At 43.9% G+C, this 15,751-nt stretch overlaps 1 protein-coding gene across 1 annotated transcript in view; it reads right to left on the bottom strand.

The window, feature by feature from the left end:
- The window catches only part of Acmsd (aminocarboxymuconate semialdehyde decarboxylase), a 38,053-nt gene extending 25,486 nt beyond the window's left edge, over positions 1-12,567 (bottom strand). Inside the window, exons 1-3 of the mRNA XM_031381046.1 lie at positions 12,493-12,567; positions 3,161-3,205; positions 1,788-1,884 (exon numbers count right to left, since the gene is read on the bottom strand). Coding sequence (XP_031236906.1) covers positions 1,788-1,884; positions 3,161-3,205; positions 12,493-12,549 — 199 coding nt within the window. The 5' untranslated portion in view covers positions 12,550-12,567. The remainder of the gene's footprint in view (positions 1-1,787; positions 1,885-3,160; positions 3,206-12,492) is intronic.
- Positions 12,568-15,751: the final 3,184 nt, after the last annotated feature.

Raw genomic sequence — 15,751 nt, 5'->3', positions numbered from 1 at the left:
AGCCTGGTCTACAGAGTGAGTTCCAGGACAGCCAGAACTATACAGAGAAACCCTGTCTCGAAAATACCAAAGAAAAAAAATCAGGGGATCACAAACAAAAGAAAAGGGCATGAAAGGGACTTGTAGGGAGGAAGGGAGTTGACAGGAGATGTGTGTGTGTGTGTGTGTGTGTGTTTTGCGGGAAATATTAAAGTGAACAGCATTTTCCTGCCCTGCACCCAGTGACTCTCTGCCCAGTGGTCTTGCCAGTTGGCAGTCTTCCCTTCTCTGGTTCTCCTGTCTCCTAGCTGCTCGTATCTTCTCAGTCATAAACCCCCTGTGGTTGGCAGTCCCAGATTCCAGTAACCCAGTAAATCAAAACTCTAGAAGCTTATAATTAATCACTCAGATTTATGTATCAATAAGTTCTCTCTGGGCAGTGGTGGCATACGCCTTTAATCCCAGCACTTGGGAGGAAGAGGTAGGTGGATTTCTGAGTTTGAGGCCAGCCTGGTCTACAGAGTGAGTTCCAGGACAGCCAGGGCTACACAGAGAAACCCTGTCTCAAAAAACCAAAAAAACCAAAAAATAAAAATAAGAATAAAATAAAATAAATTCTCAATTCACAAGCCCCCCCCCAATAATTTCAGAGCCAACTGATAATGATACAAGCTGCCCACCTAGATTAGACAAGTTATCCCAATTATTCTATCCCTATATGATATTATGGCTACCTGTGGCTATTTAAAGCCACGCGGAATTTGAATTGTCCTGTTCATCCTCCATTTTCTTTCTTCCCTTCTCCCTGTTTGCTCCCTGTCTCTGCAACTCTTAGCTCTGCCTCCCTTTCCCCTGTCTAGTCACAGGCTTCTTGTATTAATATTTAAATTAATTGGATAGGGAAAATTCTGCTATGTGTGTGTGTGCATGTGTATGTGTGTGCATGTATGTGTGTGCCTCTGCATGAGTGTGTGTGCGTAAGTATGTGTGTGTGTATGTGTACCCGTGTATGTGTGTGTACATGCTTGTGTGTATGTGAATGTGTATGTGTACCCATGAGTGTGTTTATACATACTTGTGTGTGTGCATGTGTATGTGTGCCTGTGCGTGAGTATAAACATGCTCATGTACATGTGTGCATGTATATGTGTGTATGTGTGTGTGCACGCGCGCACATGCGCATAGGTATATCAATCATTTGCGCTACAGCATGCAGGAGAAGATCGAAGGACAACCTTAGGTATCAGTCCTCGCCTCCCTCTTGTTCCTTGCTGCTGGCTGCCCACGGGATTTTGAAGATTTTTTTTTTCTGTCTCAGTTGCCGTCTCACCTCTGGTGCATAGCGATTGCAGTGCTCCAGGCTAACTGCCTGTGAGCTTCTGGGGTTCTCCTGCCCCTGCCTTCCATCTCACTACAGAAGTGCCGCGATTATGGACACCTCCACCGCTACATCTGGCTTCATAGATGTCTGTAGATCTAACTCAGATCTGCACAGTTGTGTGCCAAGTGTTTTGCCCACCCAGCCATTTCCAGACCTGAACTAAAAATATTTTAAGTAATAAAATGCACCTTTGCCATTTTGAGGATACACCATTTTGTTTTGAAACGAACTTAAAGCTTCCAAATCCACGCTCTAAAAGCTTTGGCTTGGAACCGCCCTCTTTTCTCTAAGGAAGCAGTAACAGCGGGGCTGGCAGGGAAAAGGGAACCGGAAGTTGCTATCCCATAAATAATAGCAAGCGATGACCACTGGAAGGACAGGTGTTGCTTTCCGTCAGCCGGAAGCATTGAGAGCGTTTTGGGAGTACCTTTCTGGTTCATCTCTCTGATACGAACTTCCGGGTCCCAGCAGTTCTGTTGGATCACTCTGAAGACCTTGCCATCTTTTATCATCTTTGCTTCTCCCTGCGTCAGAAAAGCCACATCAGCCAAGGCCACATGCCCGGATAAATCCCGTGTTCCTGAGTGTGAACATTCAGGTGGCAAGCACATACATGTGATGTATGTGGATGTGTGTAGTCAATCTCAGTATCCCCCCCTCCCCCGCTGCGGTCTACCATTGGTTTTCTTTTCCTTCCTTCCTTCCCTCCTTCCTTCCTTCCTTCCTTCCTTCCTTCCTTCCTTCCTTCCTTCCTTCCTTCCTTCCTTCCTTCCCTCTCTCCCTCCTTCTCTTCCTCCCTCTCTCCCTCCACCTCCCTCCCTCCCTCTTTAGGTTGGTGGGTCAGAGGTCCTCAGGGAACCTCCAATCTCTACCGTGAATGCTGGGATCACAGGCATGCATTACCATGTGTGGTTTTGCTTTTTTAACACGAGTACTGAGAAATTGAACTCAGCTCTTCATGCTTGCAAAGCAAGGCATTTACTGATGGAATCATGTCCCCAACCTGGACTAATCTTTTCTTAAATGCTATGGAACATGTTTCTCCTCTCGTACAGTTTTAGGGATTTTTTTTTCCCTCCACTCAGCCTGGAGATAAAAATCTGACTGCTTTCTGGAGCTCAGACTTTCTGCCTCCTGCCTTTGACGTTTGGTACTGAAGGGTTCTGCTGTGTGGGTGTGAGCAGCTGAACACAGACGTAGGCCCTTTCTAGCTTTGTGACTACCGATTCATCGTCATGCTGACCCGAACCACCAGCAGTGAGACCCAGAGGGTGACCCATGTGTAGGAAGTACATCTGTGATGTGATAGGACTGAAAAGGAGCTTTGAAAGAGACCATACTCTGGCTTTCTAGGGAAGCAATATATGGGCAGTGGAAGTAAGTTTGTGTAACAGTGCAGGTCCAACTGATTCAACATCATCATCTGATTTGTCCTAACAAATCAATTACTTTGTTTCATCTTAATACACATAGTAATCAATAGAGAGGGCCGAGTCACTTCCCTGGGACAGAGCAGTAAATGCTAAAATTGGTTCCAGGGCAAACGTAACAAGATAAAAAAAGTTAAAAGAGATTTTGTAGTAGAGATTCAATTCTGTTTTTTATGTCGCTGGTACTGCTGTCTGACGTCGCCTCAATTTCCCCACTGTGTCTTAGAAACTAGATGGTTGCTTCCTTGACTACCACAAAATTAATGCCAGGGTAAAAGAGTTGATTTCTTTTGGATGCCCAGCCTACAAGAAGTTAAGCCAGGCACACCACCTCTGGGTCACCCTCAGGTATATGCTGAGAGAAACTCACCTTGCCTTGCTGTTGGAGCTGAACCCAGCCTCCATAGCCGAACCTCTGCAATGAGGAGGATCACAGTTAGACTTAATCAGTAAAGAAGAGGGGCTTGTAGCCAAGGTGCATCTTCCAGACTCAGGGTCCCAAACTCTGTCCTATCAGACATCATCTTCCTATGTGTTCTCTTCTCCATACCTATCCAGTATTTTCATTAAATCAATTTACCGTTAAATTGATAAATTTATAGGGAAAGAGAAACTCCTATGTCTGGACTAGGGATGGAGCTCAGTTGATAGGGTGCTTGCCTAGCATGCACAAAGTCCTGGGTTTTAACCCCAGTATCAAATAAGTTGGGCATGGTGGCTCACATCTTTAATCCCAGGATCCAGGAGATGGAAGCAGGAGAGCCAAGAATTCAAAGTCATTCCTGCCTATATAGTGAGTTTGAGACCAGCAGGGCTTCATGAGTCCCTGTGTGATTTGCAAGGAGGCAGAGGAAGAGGAGGAGGCTAATTTTGTTGTTTCAGATGTTTTCCTTCCTGGCTGAATCCATCTTCCTGTCTCAGTCTTCTGAGTACTTGAGATTACAGGTATGTGCTACTTTGCTCAACTATTAAACGATATTTTAACTTCTTGAGGGATTTCACGCCTTCATCATGTGCCCAATAGAACTCCCGAGTAATGAAAAAAAAGAAAAAGATCTATTTTCTTAGAATCATAGTTTAGAATCAAATTATGGGATGAGGAGATAGTTCAGCTGGTAATATAAGCCAGAGGACCTGTGTTTGACCTGAGAACTTATGTTAAAAAGCTGGGTACCATGACACACATCTGGAATCCCCATAGACTAGCCTGAAGCAGCTTTCACCATGGGCTTCACCATATCACTGTTGGAAAAAGTTACTCTATAGACTAACCCAAAGCATTTTCCCCTATGGATTCCTGAGCCAAGATCCTATCATTGGTAACTGCAGAGAGTGAGTCCTGATTCTCCAGAAACAATTTAGTTCTGTTCCCACAAATCTGTTGTCTTTCCATCTCAGATGGTCTGTTGTAAAAATGCCATGTACGTACGAAGCCTGTTGGTGGTGGCTCTGGCCATTAATCCACTCAGGAGGCAGAGGCAGGTGAATCTCTGAGTTCAAGGCCAGCCTGGTCTACAGAGTGAGTTCCAGTATATCCAGAGTTACATAGAAACCCTGTCTCAACAACAACAACAACAACAAAGTACATGTATGTTTCTGTGGGTGCACATGTGTGTGGAGGTGCATGTGTAGATGGAGGCCAGAGGAATCCTTAGCCGTTGCCCCTTAGACACCATCCACCTTGATTTTTGAGACAGAATTTCTGCTAAGTAAGGAGCCCCAGGGCCCCACTTGTCTTTGCCTCCCCAGTTCAAGGATTGCAGGATTACTTTTTAACATAAGTTATGAATATGTAATTCAGACCTCCCCCCTGTAAAGCAAGCATTTCACTGAGTCACCCCACCTCTAGTCACTGGAATTTACTTTCTTGGTTTTACAGAAAACTGTGAAATAGTTCTACCTCAAGATCCAGCTAGACCACTCCTGGGTATATACCCAAAAGATGCTCCACCATCCCACAAGGACACTTGCTCAACTGTGTTCGTAGCAGCTTTATTTGTCATAGCCAAAAAACCAGAAACAACTTAGATATCTCTAAACTGAAGAATGAATACAGAAAATGTGGTATATCTACACAATGGAATAATACTCAGCTATTGGAAACAAAGACATCATGAATTTTGCGACAACTGGATGGAACTTGAGAATATCATGCTGAGTGACGTCACAGAGACCCCAAAGGATATGCATGGTATCTACTCATTGATAAGTGAATATTAGACATAAAATGCAGGTACCATGTTACACTCCACAGACCCAAAGAAGCTAAAGAAGAAGGAAGGCCCAAGTGAGGATGCTTGAATCTCACTCAGAAGGGTCACAGGAGGCTGAGACTTCACTGAGACTCATAGCAGTGGGGATATGGAACTTGAAGAGGCTACTTCCAATAGTCAGGCAGGAACCCTAGGGGAGAGATAGGGACACCAACCCACCCACAAAACTTTCAACCCAAAATTTATCCTGTCTACAAGAAATGCAGGCATAGGGGATGGAGCAGAGACTGAGGGAATGGCCAACCGATAACTGGCCCACATTGAGACCCATCCTATGGGCAAGCACCAATCCCTGACACTATGAATGATGCTCTGCTGTGCTTGCAGACAGGAGTCTTGCATGACTGTCCTCTGAGAGGCTCCACCTGGCAGCTGACTCAGAGGGATGCGGAGACTCACAGCCGAACAGTGGATGGAGCTTGGGGACTCTTATGGAAGAGCTGGAGAAAGGATTGAGGGCCCTGAAGGAAATAGGAATTCCACAGAAAGACCAACTGGGTCAACTAACCTAGGCCCTTGGGGGCCCTCAGAGACTGAATCACCAACCAAAGAGCAAGCAAAGGCTGGACCTAGAGCTCCCCACACATATGTAGCAGATGTGCTGCTTGGAATGGGGGCTATCCCAAAAGTTGTTGCCCATCTGTGAGATATGCTTTTCTAGCTGGGTTGCCTTGTCTGGCCTCTGTGGGAGAGGATGCGCCTAGCCCCACAGAGACTTGATGTGCCAGGGTTGAGGGATATCTACCCTCTCAGAGGACAAGGGGAGGAGAGAAGGGGTGGAAGGATTGTTGGAGGGGGTGGCTGGGAGGAGGGTCAGTGAGAGGGATGTAAAGTGAATTTAAAAAAAAAAAAAGATGAATCCTGACTGTACTGGCTGGTTTTGTGTGTCAACTTGACACAGGCTGGAGTTATCACAGAGAAGGGAGCTTCAGTTGGGGAGGTGCCTTCATGAGACCCAGCTGTGGGGCATTTTCTCAATTAGTGATCAAGGGGGTAGGGTCCCTTGTGGGTGGTGCCATCCCTGGGCTGGAAGTCTTGGGTTCTATAAGAGGGCAGGCTGAGCAAGCCAAGGGAAGCAAGCCAGTAAGGAACATCTCTCCATGGCCTCTGCGTCAGCTCCTGCTTCCTGACCTGCTTGAGTTCCAGTCCTGACTTCCTCTGGTGATCAACAGCAATGTGGAAGTGTAAGATGAATAAACCCTTTTCTCCCCAACTTGCTTCTTGGTCATGATGTTTGTGCAGGAATAGAAACCCTGACTAAGGCACAGACCTTACCTCTGATTGAAATCACCACCAGCACGTGACAAACAAAAGATCTGTCAAATACTACTTTGTAACTATTAGTTAATCATCATCCCAGATATGTTGACTCTGCTCTTTTCTTCCTTCATTGCACAAGGGAGTGGAGGTTGTGGGGGTGTGTCTATTAATATTTAAGAAGAAAAAACAGGTTTGAAAGGAGGAGATATTAGTTCTTCCCCAAACACTTAAGATTCTCAAAACAAAATAGCAATGGCTTATGCTTTTCACTATCCTGTTGGAAAGTTTGAAGAAACTGTAAGGAAAGATCAGAGACAGGCATTTTAAAATATTTTCCCTAGTAAGAACAATTTGGAGAAATAAAGATTATTCTGCTGTAGTCAATGCTACTTTAATACCCACTCTGGGGGGAGGGGCAGAAGATGTGGTTCGGTAGGTAGAGTGCTTGTCTAGCATTAGGTAACCTGGGTGACCTGGCTTCCATCCCTAGCATTGCATACACTAGGCATGGTGGTATAAACCAATGGTTCCAGAACTGTGGAGAATCAGAAGTTATCCTCAGCTACATAGCAAGTGCAAGGCCAGTCTAGCATAGATGAGATGCTGTCTCAAAAACAACAAAAACAACAAAAAAAACAAAAAAAAAAAAAAAAAAAAAAAAAAAAAAAAAAAAAAAAAAAAAAAAAAAAAAAAAAAAAAAAACAAAAAAGAGCAAACTACACACACACACACACACACACACACACACCCCACACACACAATTCAACTCATTCTACTCTGATAACATAGACTTGATATAGACTAGAAATAACGGAATACAGAGAGCGACCCCAGCATCACACAAGCATATCTCTCTTCAATTCACTCCCATCCTTCAGAGAATCATGGCCATTGGGGTTTATTTCAAAACTGGCTAACCACCATCACTCCCAGGGAAACTTCTACTATGTTAAAGATCTGACTGATTGCTTGACCTGTGGGTTGTGACCCCATGATGAAGGGTTTATATGAACAAGAGAAGGTGGGGGGAGCTTGGTGTCGGGGAGGACACTGGAACAGAGAAAGTAGTGATATGTCTTGGGCCGGTTTTCTCCATTGGATGGACGAGACTGTTCAGGGGGTGGGGGGTGGGGAACCACAAAGCTCTGGGTTCATTTCTGAATACCAAGGACCTCATCTGTCAAGCTTGGTTAATAATGTAGATATTAATTACATATGTTGTGACATTTTACACTCATCTGTTGACCTTTCTGTGTTTGTGTGTGCTCATGCATGGGTATGCACGTGTGTGGTTTGGGCTTGTGTGTGCTCATGTGTGGGTATACATGTATGAATGGACAGGTGCATATGTAGAGTATCATTTCTCCTCAGGTTCCATCCACTTTGTTTTTTGAGGCAGAATCTCCCATCAGTCTGGGGTTCATCAACGAGACTAAAGGGACTGGCGAGGAGACCTCAGGGATCAGTCTGTCTCTACCTTCCTGTGCTAGATTACAAATACATGTCCCCACACCTGGATTGTTACATAGGCTCTAGACTGAACACAGGTCCTCGACTGAGGTACCTCCTCAGCTCTATTTTTTTTTTTTTAAATCTCCAGAGGTACTAAGTATTAGGACTATTACTGTTGCTCTTATTCTCATTAAGTGTCCTCTGTCTGCTTGCAAGCATGTGAGACTTCAAGGTAAGAAGCCCGGTTCCTGGAACTGACTACTCTTTCAATGGAATTGGTGCCAGGAGGGGGAGATGGCATAAAAAGTCACCAAGATGCATGCTTAGGAAGTTTCCAGGATGCACATCTCTGTAGCTCCAAATTTCTTTTTTATCTCTTAGTTTTTCCAGGGAGTTTAAATAATGACTTTCAGGTCCAGCAGGCGGGACCCTTGGAAACTGTCAGCTATAGATGCCCAGTTCTTGGCCTCAGCTGGAGAAAGTCTAGTGGGGTAGGAAGCAAGGGAAGGGAGGTGAGAATGTGGCAGTCTACTCCGGAACGCTTTCTCCTCCCTGCAAAAAGAAGGCTTAACTCTAGGCTCCTCTGGGTCTTCACGATGGAGAGAGGGAGGGTCCTCATTTTAGGGTTGAGCTGGAAATGGTGTTCTGTGCTCAGAACGGGGAACCTTACTGGGACCTAGAAGGAAGATGAGCATTCTTTCCAACGATGCCAGAGAGTGTATTCCCCCAGAGACATCGGCTTAAACTCATGGGAGGGAGATGCGGAGGTTGGTTTTAAGTTTAAGTCCCACAGTACGAGTGCAGCAGTAGGCTGCAGTGGTCACACACATCTGTAATGAGCAACTCAGGAAAACTGGGGCAGGAGAATCATAAGTCGGGGGCCAACCCAGGTTACATAATGGGACCCTGTCTTAGGGCAGTGTGGAGGGGGGCTGATGGAGAGAGAAAGGGGGATGGTAGAGAGAGAGTAAAAGAGCAAAGATTGGATGAAACATTGGCTTCTTTGTGTAGTATGCCTGGATGTGACAGGAATTGAAAATTCCTCTTTGATTTATTCTGTCTTAGTCCTGTAGGGCTACTCTGATACAATACCATCCACTGGAGGCTTATAGACACAGACTTTTGTTTCTTGTAGTTTCAGAGAGCTGGGACATCCAAGATGAAGGAGCTAGCTGATCCACACTCTAGTTAAGAGACTGTTCTTTCCTTTGGCCTGTTTTATAAAAACAGTTCAGTTCCTCTTGCTCTAATTGGTTCCTGAAGCCCCACCTGTGTATTCTTGGGTTTCAATGTGAATTAGGAGAGGACATAACATTTAGACCACAGAACTTTCTAAGCCCTTTCAAGATTCCCATCTGGACAGAAAGGCAGAGACCATGTATCGTGGAACTCTCTTGGTATGACAATCTGTAGGTGGGTGTCATGCTGGCCACTCTCTCAAGGAAAGTAAATGTGAGGAGGATCATGTAGAAGCCACTCTTAAACCGTGGGTCATGATCTCATGTGGTGGTTACTTAATGGGTGTTGTAAAAAAGTTTGGTAACAGCAGAACATTCAGCGATCAAAAATTAATTCCGAGTCAGGTACGTATGTAACGAGTCCATGGTGGTTCTGGCAGGCAGTGCCCATGTCGCATTGTGCAACTTCTCCGAAAGTTCTGAACACACAACCTATGCACTTTGCACTGTGCAGGCTGTCACACCGTGCAACACCAAGGAACACCTCCCGAAACACCTCCGCTGAGAATCAATCCATTGCAGTGACTACTGTACATATAGTTTCTGGCTCTTAGGGAAATGTAATGGATTCATTATGGAAAAGAAAGACTTCCAGTATTTTCTGCCCGTCACTCTTCAACCTGTAAGTATGCTATTAGTGTGCCTTTAGATTGTTCTGTGTTAGAGTGTTTGTTGTAAGTATTGCTATCCCAGGGCTGGGAATGTAGCTCAGCTTGCAGACTGCTTACCTTGCATGTACAAAGTCCCGAGTTCAATCCCAGTACCTTATAAACTAGCATGCTGGCTTATGCCTCAAACTGCAGCACTCAAGAGGCAACAGCAGGAGTCCTTGGTTACCTAGAGATCCCAGCCTGAGCTATATGAAAGACCCCTGTCTTAAAATAATGAACAAACAAACAAACAAACAAAAATTTGCTGTTTCATTTGCTGCCTTGAATTTCATAAAACAGCTCAAAGAATTTTGCCTTGGGATTAAGACAGAATTCTCAATTCTTTGTGGAATGTCCCTAATAATACTTCTGCTATTCTGTACTACATATATGTGGGCTATAGCATTCTCAGCACTGATAGTTATAGGAATAAAATCAATTCTGAAAAGTATTGATGATGTACTATGTCCTGCAGTGTCAAATGTTCAACCAAGACTTAATTCTTTATATAAACACAAACATGTTCATCTCAGTAGTATGAAAACTGGCTTTTTATCCTTAATATATATTAAAGAATTGTCTTAATGTTTAATTTACATGCCTGTTTATATCTTGGGTAGCATAAAAATATCTTGGTAAAAAGGAGTCCTGACTGGGACACACGGAGAAGCTTCGGGACAAAGGCCACCATGGGAGCCCTGGGCATTTTTTGTGTGGCTTTGTATTTGTTTGCTTTAAGAGGTCCAAACAAAATGAAAAACTGTGACTTTGGAGTTTAATACTCCTTGCTTCTGCTAGACCTGGGGCTGTCATGAATTTGTGTGTGTGTGTGTGTGTGTGTGTGTGTATGTGTGTCTATGTTTTCCTAAAACTGTCAGTTTAGGGAGTGCAATGTAATTCATACTTAATCTATTCACTGTAGTGTTCATCAGATGTGCCTTATAGTGTTCATTATAAGCTGTTGAAAACAGCATTGTAAGAAGGACTTTGCCTGTGGTTTCCACAGAAGTCAGGCTGGGATATGCCTCTCATAAAATCATTAATATCGTGAAATGTTGTTTACACTTTTATAAGGTGTGACCAGGACAAGAAGTTCCCTAGCAGACAGGCCCCCAGGATCTCTTTTTCCATTGGCCATGATGGGGCAGGCTTTCAGAGGCAGCCCAGCTCATTTACCAGTGGACAAAGAAATGCTTGAGATCAAAAGTGTTTTTCTTTCTCCTTTGAGACAGGGTCTCATATAAGCCTTAAACTCTAACATCACGGAGGATGACCTTGAACATCTGATCCGCCTGCCTCCACTTCCTGTATGCTGGGACAGTAGGCATGGACCTTTTATGCAGTGCTGGGGACTGAACCCAGGGCCTGGTGCATGGGCATATGCCCATTGCCTGAGGTACACCCTAAGCCTGCGGTTAGCATTTTTATACAAGATTAACAGTGTGAAGAAAATTTGCATGCACAATGAACCACTTTTTCATTAGTGTTTGAGTTCATTCATTTTTTTTTCCCCATCTTAAATTAAGAAATTACTAGTAATAAGAGAGTAGTTCAGAATATAACAGATTGGGTAAAACCAGATACTGACCTAAATTAATTTCTAGGTAGTTACAAGTTTCCTCCATGTTCCCCCTTCCTTTTTCAGTACCTTTGCCTCCCTCATTCCCTCCCTCCCTCCCTCCCTTCCCAGTCTGGAATGCACTATGTAATTGTCTTCCTCACCAAGTTTCAAAATTTTCAAGGGAGTGGGATGAAGAGATAACAAAGTGTGTGCTGCTCTTCCAGAGGACCTGAGTTACCAGCATCCTGCAACTCCAGTTCGAGGGATCTGATGTCTCTGGCCTCTGTGAGTACACAGTATGCTCTTACAAATTTCTCTCTCTCTCTCTCTCTCTCTCTCTCTCTCTCTCTCTCTCTCTCTTTCTCTCTCTCTCTCTCCTTCTCTGCCTCTCTCTCTCTCTCTCTCTCTCTCTCTCTCTCTCTCTCTCTCTCTCTCTCTTTCTCTCTCTCTCTCTCCACACACACACACATTTAGCAATAAGTCTTTAAGGGAAATTTTGATCCTTAGGGAAGCACAGAACATACTCCCCCACCCCACCCCCCGCCCCCAGCCCCTCTCAGTGCTTCAGATGAAATCCAGGGCTTCCCACATACTGGGCAAACACTATCCTGAGCCATGCCCACAGGTCCATCCTGCCTCATTTCTTTTTACAGAGAGCACTCTTATAGACACCCATTATACAAATATTTCATGTCACCAATTCTAGATATTTCTAAGATACCTGCTTCCCAGGTCTCCCTGACAAGGGTTCACTGCTTAAAGATCAGACAGGAAAGGTTTCAGACAGAGTCCTGAAATAGACTGAAAAGACATTTCACAAAGCTATCTCCTGGTGCTTCTAGAACCTATTTTAAACCTTCTGGAAAGCGACCACATTCTATTTTTTTAAATGGTTTTTTAGTTGCAACCATGACTTTTGATCCTGTAGTTGGCAGTGGCCTTCCAGCAGCTGAGCACACTATTTAAAAGGCAGCAAAGCTGCTTGACTTAAATCATCCAGGAATTTGACAGGATGTGTCATGTGAGGGAAAAAGAGGAGCTCCAAGAAGGCCCTTATTTCTATGACCCATTGTGCTGTTGAGAGTAATGTAAAAGTCATCTTTAAATAGTAGGAAATTAGAGCTACCAAGTCATTTAAGAATCACTCCCCCAAACAGCAAAAAACTCCATGCCATTCTATCTCCAAAGAAGAGAGAGATCTTTGAACATAGATGTTGGGAGACCCTAGAAAAGGTCCAGAAAGAATTCAATACATAAGTTACTATTACCTTTTCTAAATCGGGCCATTCCTTTGGTAGAATATGAGTGTGGATGTCAATTTTCATCTTCACAGGACCAGAGGAGACACGTGTATATACAAAAAGGAAAATTCCGATATCGAGAGACTGTCATGAAAAATCAGAGTTCATTGACTCCTCTGCCCCTTTATGTCTAGCTTCAGGTACCAGTCAGGAGGCCTGGCCAGCCCAGTTGGTTCATGCCAACTGCCCTGTTGAAGTTCAAGATTCTGTTTGTCCTCTTGGCTTTGGGCCAGCATTCTTTGGTAACCAGGACTCAGCACAAAATTAAAAAAAAAAATCTCAATGAGAAAACAGGAGTGTACTCAGCTTTGAAGGTCAAAGGTACAGCATGCTGCCTTGACTCAGTAGTAGCTCAAACCTTGACGAATTTGGAGATGGGGATGTAGCTCAGTTGGCAGAAGGCTCGCCTAACACGAACGAAGTTCTGGGCTCTAGTCACAGCACCACATCAACCAGCGGCAGGCAGATCAGAAGTTCAAGGCCACTTTGGGCTCCATAGCAAGTTCAGGGCTGGCCTGTACATGAGACCCTGCCTCCAGGGAGGAAAATTGACTAATTTTGTGTTTTGATATTTAAAATCTATTAAGATGCATTCTATTAGAAAAACAACTAGCATGTATTTAGACATAAAATAATTCAGGGGAGTTTTAAAGAAAAATGATTTATCTCCAATTCATATCTTCTTACATTAGGTCTTATTATTCCAAAGTAACTCACTTTACTGCCTTTTTGGTTTGGTTTTTTGATCCAGTTAGCTATTTTTTCAGGTCTTTAAATTTATTTATTTATTTATTTTGAGACAAGCTTTCTCTGTGTAAAAGCTCTGGCTATTCTGGAATTCACTTTGTAGACTAGGTTTGACCTTGAACTCACAGAGATCCACTTGCCTTTGCTTCTTAAGTTCTGGGATTAAAGGCATGCACCACCATGCCCGGCTAAATCATATTTAAAAATTGGCTTGCTCATGGAAATTTAACATGTTGGAAACATGGTAAGGGAAGTTTCTTTTTTCTTGTCTTTCTAAATTATTTTAAATGCATACATGTTCTGCCTACATGTATGTCTATGCACTACATGCATGTCTGGTGCCCCCAGAGATAAGAAAGGGGCATTGAGCCAGGCATTGGTGGCACACACCTTTAATCCCAGCACTTGGGAGGCAGAAACAGGTGGATTTCTGAGTTTGAGGCCAGCCTGGTCTACAAAGTGAGTTCTAGGACAACCAGGGCTATACAGAGAAACCCTGTCTTGAAAAAAAAAAAAGAAAGAAAGAAAGAAGCATTGAAACTGGAGTTATGGATGGCTATGGGGCATTAGATCCCATGGAACTAGAGTTATAGATGCTTGTGAGCTACAGTGTGTATGCTGGGAATTGAACCTGGGGCCTCTGGAAGAGCAGCTAAGTGTTCCTAATTGCTGAGCCATCTCTCCAGACCTGGGAAGTTTCATTTTCATCTGTGTCATCTGCTGAGTCTGTAAGGGTGAATAAGAAAAGGGGATGTGCTTCCTGTAATAATAGGTCTTTGTATACAGCCTGTGCATTAGAGACAGGAAACAACCATCATGGAGGGTAAGTGGGGTGGTTCAGGCAAGTGCCCACTGGAGCATGAAGTGGGGCTTACGGTCATGTCGCCAAGACGAGCCTGGAGTGAACCAGCCCTTACTGCTTCATTCTGTATTTACTTTTTCTCATCCTAGAAAGGAGACTCCAGGAGATCAGTTTCCTTGATGCTTTTTGCCTCAGGGACTGCCATCAAGCAGACTCCACTGGAGTGGGTGTGACACTATGTAAACTTTGCTCCCTGAATTATCAGTTAAATAAAGGTTGCTATAGCCAATTACTGGGGAGAATAGAGGTTGGTGGAGTTTCAATTACCAGGCTGGGGGTCACAGGTAGGGACCATGAGAAGGAGGGTGAAGGGGAGTGGAAGAGGAAGAGGGGGAGAACAGGAGGTCTCCATTAAACTTGATGGACCAGGAGCATGTGCCCAAGTGAAATGCCACCCCCCCTACCCCCAGGACAGACTGCTGGAACAGAAGTAACCCCAGGTGAGACTTAAACAGCAAGTGTTTGTGGAGCACAGCTGGGGAGTTAACACTCTAGCATATAGAAAGATAGATTAGGGGAAATTCTCCCAGTAATTGCGCAAGAGCTGATTAATAAATCCATAGGACTGACTCTGCCTCAGTTATTGGGGGGGCTGCCTGGGTCATATTAATAATTAATAGAAATTATTAAAATCCATTTTATACAGTCTTTCCTTTCTTTCTTCCTTCCTTCCTTTCTTCCTTCCTTTCTTTCTTCCTCCCTTTCTTCCTTCCTTTCTTTCTTTCTTTCTTTCTTTCTTTCTCTCTCTCTTCAGGGTCTGGTGTATTCTAGGCTGTCCTTGAATACTGGAGTATCACCTTGAACTCCTGGTCCCCCTCTTTCCTCTTTCTGAGGGCTGGGACCAATAGCCTGTAGTACCAGGCCCCATTTACATGGTTTGGATGGAATTCATGGCCTCTGCACACATCCCAGCCTCTCCCTCTCTCCCCCATTCATGTTATTCTGACCCCATTGCATCTCACTACCATTGTTCCCCCAATGTTTCAAGCTCCCCCCAATCCCAGGTCTGTGGCCTAAGTAATAATAATTGCAAACCTATCACTATTTAAACTTTAAGTTTTGACTTCTACTTCAGAGCTCAGAGCTCTGAGGCCAGCTACATGCATTTTCCTGGGCAAAGCTGCCCGGCAGTGGCCCAGAGTCAAGTTAACCCTTAACGCAGCAGTTCTGCTAGCTTTCTGCTTTGCACATTGCACACATGACTCTCCTAAAGTCCCAGTGTTTTGACTTAGTTTTACTAATAGATAATTTTATGCATTCTATACTTTCTTATCTATACATATCCAAAGGAGACCAGGAATCACACCCAAATATTGTGCAAAACTCATTTCATAACTTCAATAGATTTTTTTCCTTTCTGAATTAAAGTATCCCATGTTTGTGTTCCCTTATTCCATTTTTTCCTTATCTGACGATTATGTCTCTCATATGAATGCCTTTTCATAATTCCAATAAATTCCTTCACTTTCTGGTAATGGACCCTGTATGACTCTAGCAGTACAGGGCTCTGTTTCATTTTCTAATATTTCTAGACATGATCTCTTCAAACTTTCTTTGCAAGTCAAACATTAATTGGGAACCACCATTGTGCAGTTATTACATTGTTTCCAAGATGAG

Source organism: Mastomys coucha, unplaced genomic scaffold (assembly GCF_008632895.1).
Source record: "Mastomys coucha isolate ucsf_1 unplaced genomic scaffold, UCSF_Mcou_1 pScaffold1, whole genome shotgun sequence".
NCBI classification, from domain to species: Eukaryota; Metazoa; Chordata; class Mammalia; order Rodentia; family Muridae; genus Mastomys; species Mastomys coucha.
The sequence above is the reverse complement of the archived record's forward strand: the minus strand, read 5'-3'. Positions and strand labels throughout refer to the sequence as shown.